At 39.7% G+C, this 7,869-nt stretch overlaps 1 protein-coding gene across 2 annotated transcripts in view; it reads right to left on the bottom strand.

Annotated features, from left to right (window-relative positions):
- Nucleotides 1–3,797: 3,797 nt before the first annotated feature.
- LOC108439374 (xin actin-binding repeat-containing protein 1) overlaps nucleotides 3,798–7,869 on the bottom strand; it is a 21,843-nt gene continuing 17,771 nt past the window's right edge. For both annotated transcript variants that reach the window (XM_017717752.2, XM_037534098.1), the window contains one exon: nucleotides 3,798–7,869. This exon is cut by the window's right edge and continues 625 nt beyond it. In XM_017717752.2, coding sequence (XP_017573241.1) covers nucleotides 4,088–7,869 — 3,782 coding nt within the window. In that variant the 3' untranslated portion in view covers nucleotides 3,798–4,087.

Here is a 7,869-nt window from a genome sequence, read left to right as displayed (position 1 = left end):
TTCTGTGCAGCTCTTTAATGTGTGATCATATAACTTCCGGTGAATTTAAAACAAACAAAAAAAGAAAAAAGATCTACAGTTGTCAGAAGCTGTTGTGATCTTGTTTGCTATTGAAACTGCTGTATCACTAGTCAGTGTTCTTGGCCTGCAGTGTGATCATTAGTATATTATAGTGCTAAATCACATGCCAAGCTGTAGCCTCTGTTTAAGCTCCAAGCGGCGTTTTATATTCTCTTGTAGATTACGGTCGTGTGCAAAAGTTTGGGCACGCATGGTCGAAATACATTTTATTGAACTTTTTTTCCCCAGTATAAATAAGTTACACATAGGCTCAATCCCACTTGCCCCTACCCCTTAACCCTTAGCCCTCCGATTAGCGTGTTGACGTCTAGGGGTAAAGTGTCCCTATTTTTGTTGAGATAGAGGGGTAGGGCGAAGTGTTAGGGCTATATGGCGGTTTTTCAGAGACTCACTCCAAACAGACTGTTACAAGGAAATAAGAAAAACCCGCTATGCAAACATCCAAAAAACCCTCAAATGTAATTATTTTCTCCATTACAAATTACATTGGCCTTTGTATTGTCTTAGTTTAATGTTGTTTCAATGTATTAAGGCCCTTTTCTTCATAACAAGCATAAAACGCTAACAGTATGCCAATGCCTCGGTAGCTAGCTAGCTTAGCTAAATTTCCCGTTCCAACTTAAACAGTCCAGCAGTTCTGGTGCCTGAAGTGCCAGAATGTAACTGCTGTTCTATTTAAGGTGGAACCGGAAAATTCTAGCAAGAAGCTGGTGAATAACTGACTTCTGTTTCATATCACTGAAGAATTAGTCGCCAGTATTTTATGTTGGTTTTCCAAAATATTAAACTCAAATCAAAAGAAATTCTGCACCAAAATTAGGAGACAAATGCAGATTTAAGTGTGTTTTCAGTAAAATGTGTGTTCATTTATTTTCACTTAGAAAATCAACCAAACATCATTTGCCCAGGGAAGTTCAGACTTTGGCATAAGACTGTTCCTTATTGTAAATAACGCATTTATAAGTGTTACCTTTAAAAAAAAAAAAAAAAAAATCAATGTTATTTCTACACGTTTGTGTTTGTGAAATTATTTAAATACATTCATCTTAGAATTAGAATCAAATGGCAGAGGCTTTGGGTGGTGACTCCAAAACTGAATGACACTGTTGCCAGTATTTTCTTCACAGTTCACCGTCTTCAAAGATGAAAGCTCGATCTAAATAGAAACAGAATAAACACAGTATATTATGTGCTTTTGTATTATACATTCACAAAAATAAAAACATCGTATAATACAAAACAAAAAAAACAGAATTAATGTTCAACCTCAGCCCCAAGCCCACCCACCAGATCAAACACATTTGTACATATATTTGGTTACTTGGACACACAGTACTGTGCAAAAGTCTTAAAACATTGTGTTTTATAATAATAATAATAATAATAATAATAATTAATACAAATAAACAATATGTTGTGATTTGATATGTGTTAGTGTGTCACCTTAAAGGGCCACTTCAGACAAAACAATCAATTCAGCATCTGTTGTAAACATGCTTAATCACAACCTGCTGTAGTGCTGCTGTAATCTCTAGAGAGATTTCTAGCTCAAACACTTGTAAACCCCCCTTCTGATGATGTATCTTGAAGGTGGGAAGAACATTTGAAACTGCTTTGAAGTGAATATGTGAAGGTGGGCTGTTGTTTTCATTTTTTCTGACTAGCAAGGAGGCCAGATAGACAATGTTACTGCTATGAAACTGAATATCACGTAGTCATTAACTTCTACATCAGTGCATCAGGTTGCACGATGTTTGCGCAATGCGTGCTGGGTACTGTAGTTAGAGAAAAATGTTGTGTAGCGGAATGACCCTTTACTGTTTATTGTTTTTATATGTATATTTGTATATGCATAAGATAAATAGTTTTAAACCATTTTTATAGCCACCTAGAACTTTTGCACAGTCTTGCACTGCAAATAGGCTCATTGTACACTCACAGCTTACTGGGTTCATATGCCGTCAGTGCCGTTAGTTTTGCTCAGCAGCCAGCGGTTCTTATGCTGCTGATAGCCGAACCCTTCATCGTAGTTGCCTTTCTTTCGGAACAGCTGCTGGTAGTGGAACACACAGTAGAACTCTCCATAGAGGGATGCGTAGTTACGAAGACTACAACCAGGGAAGACAAACCGTTGACATAGTTGTTTTATTATCAGTGATGATGATGTATTTATAAAAATGTTATTTTTGTTGTTTATGTATTTGAATAAAGTGCGACATTGCATGATTTGCACTTGATTTGTTTCTACTACAGTAATTGACTCAGTGTTGTGCTGTAATTCGAATTGTGTATTAATTGATTCATCTGAATCACATTCCTGAAGGAGCAGAAAGATCAGGCCTAGACAGTGGCAGCCCTCAACCTACAGGTGGTAGCAGACTGCCCCACAGTGCCACTCGCTGTGTATAAAAGCAGATGCCATTCAGAAATGAAAGGGCTTGCAGTTTGTGATCACGGTTTTAAAACTTGCAGTTATCAGCTTGAATTTTCTTACCTGAGTTTCTGTTTGCAGTGCTTACAGCAGAAACATTTTTTGTGGAAAATGAATTTATCTGCTGCCATTTTCTCCATGGGGTAAACCGGTGTGAGGCATGCAGAGCACATATCCTGAGCGGCCGGCTGAAACTGCAGGCACATCAAGGTTAAACTGGTTTGGAGTCACTTGAGCTATTGTCATGTGCTTAATGTTCTCTCACTAAGCATTCCTCTCTTATTTTACATTGTCACTACATATATCAATAACCATATAATAATATTATATTTTGTAATGTTATAATATTGCTATAAAACAGTCATATGCAAATGTTTAAACCCCCCAAGTCAAATGACATGTTTTGTTTTGTGAAAACTTTCTGCGCTTTTTGTGCACAATTTCTATTCATTTTCACAGTTTAACATATTGAGAAGAAAATATGCGTTTTGCACATTCTTCAATATGTTACATTCAGAAATCAAACAGTAATTGTGCATTAAAATGCACTCTGTGTTCCTTGCACAGGATCTTACTTTTACTTGGAAGGTCAACAAAGCATGTCATTTGACCAGGAGTATTTCAAAAATTGGTTACAGTATGTGTTTGCATGTTAGCAGGGACTTTCTGCTTCTGTTTTGCTGCATTCTGCTTAACATGTCTTTACTTGGAATTGTGTTTTAAAGGGAATTACTAAGTGAACAGTGACTGTCTAATGTCTCTCATAGACACCATGAAACAGTTCCACACGTTTGCCATTTTCACTGTTAATCTTGTTAATCTGCTGACTGAATGTGACTGCATCGGCCAACTCAAACTGAAGAAAACAAGTAGGATTTTTAATCAGCATTTGTCATTTTCTTCACCATTCAAATGATTTGTATTAGATTTTGACACCTTCTTGTTAGCCTGTTTCATTTTGGGGAGGACGGAGGGGTGGGTTTGGGTCAAAATCAAAATCGCCATTTTTGTACCATCTTCGACAGAAAAAGTTTAGAGGACAGAATTTTGGTGCACTGCGAGTAATTTGAAGTGTTTTTCAGGTTTTTGTCACACTGCAACGTTTTGTGATAATAATATGAATTAAACTGTCTAATATAGCCATATTCAATAATATCTAGTTCTGCCTTTTCTTTTCAATATTTCCAGCTTTCAGATAACTTTTCCAAATGCAGAATTTGCACATGCTACAAAGGTGTTGTAAAGCTGTTGGATTTCTGATTGTATTTAGCACAGTACTATGCAATGATATACAAATGATTTATTCCCACATTTCTAGCGAATCATAAATACATGTTTTCCTTGACAGTCTGTCTGTAAAATCAGCTTGAAATGAAAATCATATGGAATGGGATTTCATAAATAAAAAACACAACAAGAATACTACTTTACCACGGAAACATACACATTACTTAAACATAAACATAATCCTATCAAATGCAAACCAAACAGGTGCACTAGAGTTTCAAACAATACATTAGTGTGTCAGATTGTAGATCTTTCTTGAGCTTTACTCTCCTATTTATTTCTATCATCTTATGAAGAAGCTGTATCTTCTTTAACAGAGGCTATATTGATTCTTGGAAAGGTCACAACTTCTGATGTGGCTGGACTGCTCCTGAAACATGCGCTTGTTTCAGGCTCAGTGGTCATGACAGTGGACGTTTTGGAGGAGTAGAACTTGTTGCCGAAACAATCCATTTCTTCGTATTTCTCTCGGATTGTCTTGGTGCCTATGATTTTCTCTCCCTCAGGGATCGTCTGCACTTCCAGTGTACTGACTTGCCGTCTTTCACTGGCAGGGCTGCAGGAGGGCCCCTTTGTAACACAGCATAGCCTGCGGTCAGCAGCCACGTTGTAACATGTTGTTGACTGAAAAGTCTCTGTCTTTGCGCTCTGAGGAATTCTTTGAGAATTTGGGGGTGCTGGATTCTCCGTGTTCTTTCTGGCAGCAGACTGGATGGAAATGAAAGAGGGCGAGGAAGGAGAACTTGACCTTGGCTTAGTTGCTGGAAGGCCAAGCTCTGGTTTCAGTCTGTCTGCTTGCATGGCTGGTTCTCCAGTAATACTCTTCCCAGAAACATCTAAGTTATTCCCATTCTGGACTCTGGGAGATTTGCTTGAGCCAATGCTAATCTTTCGTATATTTCCTGAGATAGGGGAGCTATGCACCGCCATCATGGACTCCTTGAATAAACCAGAGAGTCCTGCAATGTCGGAGTCAGATTTCAGTGTGGAGACTGAATAGAGAGCTTTCTTGATGGTTTCCTCTATGTCCATAAGCCTTGACAATGTTTGTTCTTTAAGGGTAATTATTGCAGCACTGGCTTTTTCAAGGTCTCCATACGCCACCTGCATTGATGACATCATCTCTCGTTCACAGACCATCTCTGATCTTCCTTCTTTTTCTTCTACCATAACATTTTTTTGAGGCACAACCCAATCCGGTACACTCTCGAATATCTTTTGAAGGTCACTTACATGTTCCTGGTTCGTCTCTTCTTCAATTTCTTCAACTTTAGAGAGGATATTTTTTAGCTCCTCTTGCTTTCTCAGCTGGTCAAAGATTTCTAGCGCTGCATTTGTGTTTCCCCTCATGATTTCATCCATGTGCACTGACAGCCTCTGTCTTCGTTCTTCTTCACTTTCCGTCTTGACTTTCTTTTCCCTCATTATCACATTGATCTGGGGTTGTTCCTTATGTTCACCTTCACCTGCTGGTGTGTCATTTGGGCTGTTCTCCAAAACAGCAGCAGTGGTATTTGTGGCCATTTTGATTCTTTTGGGTTTCACAGGTGGTGCAGCTCGGCCTGTCTTCATCCCAAAGTTCTGCAGAGCAGTTTGAAATCCTGGGGCAGCTTCATTTAGGCTTTGCAGGTTTGCTGGGCAGCTCCTTTGGTGTTCTTCAAGCATTTGGTCCCTCTTCTCTTCTATGCTTACATTTCCCTCAGGGCAAATGTTGATATGACCTTGACTCTGCTGTTCTGCTGTCTCATTTTCTGCACATTGTTTTAATTTGGTGTTTGTTTCAGCTTGCGTTTTATTTAGGTTCCCTGCATTTGTTGCACACCCAGGAATGGCATTGGCGTTAGAGCTAAGGTTTACCTTTAAATGGTCTGGTTTAGGTGGAATGGCTGGCTTAGGTCCAAGAGTTTTTTTGCTCTGAACAGAAGCCACTGGGTGTGCTTGGTTTTTTAGAGCGGGGCATACTGTTGGGTTATTTCTAGGCTGCCCTTGACAAGGGCCTATTTCAGCTCCCTCTTGCTGTGCCTCTAGAGTCACCTGTCCAGGCAGGGGAGAGGAAAGGCATGCTTTATTTTCCTCTGAGGCAGCAACCACGTCAGACAGTCTGACAGCAGTCTCCCCATGTATTGTTTTCTTCTGCCCAGCATAAGCTTTTCCTGAGTTCCTATAAATCATTGCAGCTCTAAAATCACCTTTAGTGACGTTGAAACTGGATTTCCCCAAAGAATCAAGAGCTGCTTGTACACTACCTTTCATTGCCTCCTCTCTTTCTTCTTGTTGGTGTCCAATTTCGAGATTCTGTGTGGACTCGCTCTCCCTAAAATGATCTTCTTTCATGGCTTCTGTGAAATGTTGGTTCTCTGTTGAACCAAGAGCAATGATTTGATGTGTAGGCTTTGCAGGAGAAGTATCTTGTTGCTTCTGTTGAATACTTTGTTGAAGAGCCTTTGCCTCCTCAGTGGCCTGCTGGAGACTCGAGATGGCTGCTTGCAGGTTCAGCAACTCATCATCTTCTGCAACATTAACCAGCTCCACCTGAAGTATCATACCTTCATCTGTGTTTTCACTGCACATGTTTTTTCCGTCCTGACACTGTAAAGATCTTCCAGGTTCGACATTTTCACTTTCAGTAATCCATTTTTCAACCTCTGGAAGGCTCAGAAGGTAATCATTTTTATGTGCTTGTGAATTGGCTTCACATGGTTCTTTTAACTCTTTTCTGATGGGGTTATCAGACTGCAGTGAAGGCCTAACATCATCTGTATTGGTGAAAAGTTCTTTGATCATCTTTAGATTACCTGGAGCAATAACAGGATTTTGCTTCCTTTCCTCAGAAGTGACACTTAGATCTTCATCTGATGGACTTCTCTGCAGATGTTTTAAGTAGTCCAGTTCTCCCTTCTCAATGCAGCTTCGAAACAGTTTCACATTACTTGTCCTGTTTTTGTCAATTGCAAAAGCTGTCAGATCATTATCCTGGATGGGGGGTGGTGGGGTACACATTTTTGGTGAGTCATCACCCTTTCTACCTAGCAGAACATCTTTATCTGCTTCAGGCACAACTCTTCCTAGAAAAGCATCATCCAGGTTGCCTCTGAAGGTGTCCATTGATTGACCTTCAAACATTTTTCTCGTGGCTTTCACGTCTACCCTGAAGTTCTCTTCTTGAGCAAGTGCTTCACTTTCGTTTTGTGGGCTCACCACAAGCTGTGGGTGAGATATTTGATCCTTGATGTTGTCACTGGAACCAAAAAGGTAGTATGCTGATTGACCTGTTGCATCGTGGCCATCATGTCTAAAAAGAGCAAAAACTAAAGTCTCCACTGATCCCATGTCACATTCCTGTATTAAAACACCTTTTCCTAGACTTGTCTCTTGTCCAAGCAGGTCTTCAATGACTTGAACCATGATTGTAGTTCTGTACTCTTTATCTTGGTGTACTGTGAATGGAAGTTGATGAGTTGGGACCTCTACATACTTCATTTCCATATTTCCTTGATCGTCCTCTTTCAGATGGGCTATAAATGATTTGAGATTTGTTCTTGCCAAAAGCTGAAGCAAAATGCTCTTCATGCTTCCCATTACTGTTTCTTCATGTTGAATTTCTGGACCTTTATCTTGGATTAAGTTGTACATTGCCTTTCTCACATGCCCAGCTTCACTGGCTTCAATGAGGATTCCATGAGAATGAATTACATTGAAGTTATGAAGAGAAGCTAAGGTCTTGCTCATGCTCTTTTCCATGGTATCCAGTTCTTCCACATTTTGCCAGTTGATCCTATCTAGTGGGGTTGACTCAAACATCTGGGTTCTGTTTCTTACATTTGTCTTCAGAATTTCATCCTCTGTGCCAACATTCTCGTTTGCTGGTGAGCTGTTTTCTTTGTCTTGTGATGCCTTTTCAAAGATCTCTTTGGCTTTAGATATGCCTAGATATGCTACGCCACTATCCTGATCCATGTTTGTAAGATCTGTAATGTTAAGTGGACTGATTCTTTTGACGGTGTCATTTTGGTAGATCTCAAAGTCTCTCTTTTGTTTTTGGACAGCTCCTTTTTCTTCCTCAGACATGA

This window comes from Pygocentrus nattereri, chromosome 24 (assembly GCF_015220715.1).
Source record: "Pygocentrus nattereri isolate fPygNat1 chromosome 24, fPygNat1.pri, whole genome shotgun sequence".
Lineage (NCBI taxonomy): Eukaryota > Metazoa > Chordata > Actinopteri > Characiformes > Serrasalmidae > Pygocentrus > Pygocentrus nattereri.
This window is presented reverse-complemented; position numbering and strand designations above follow the sequence as displayed.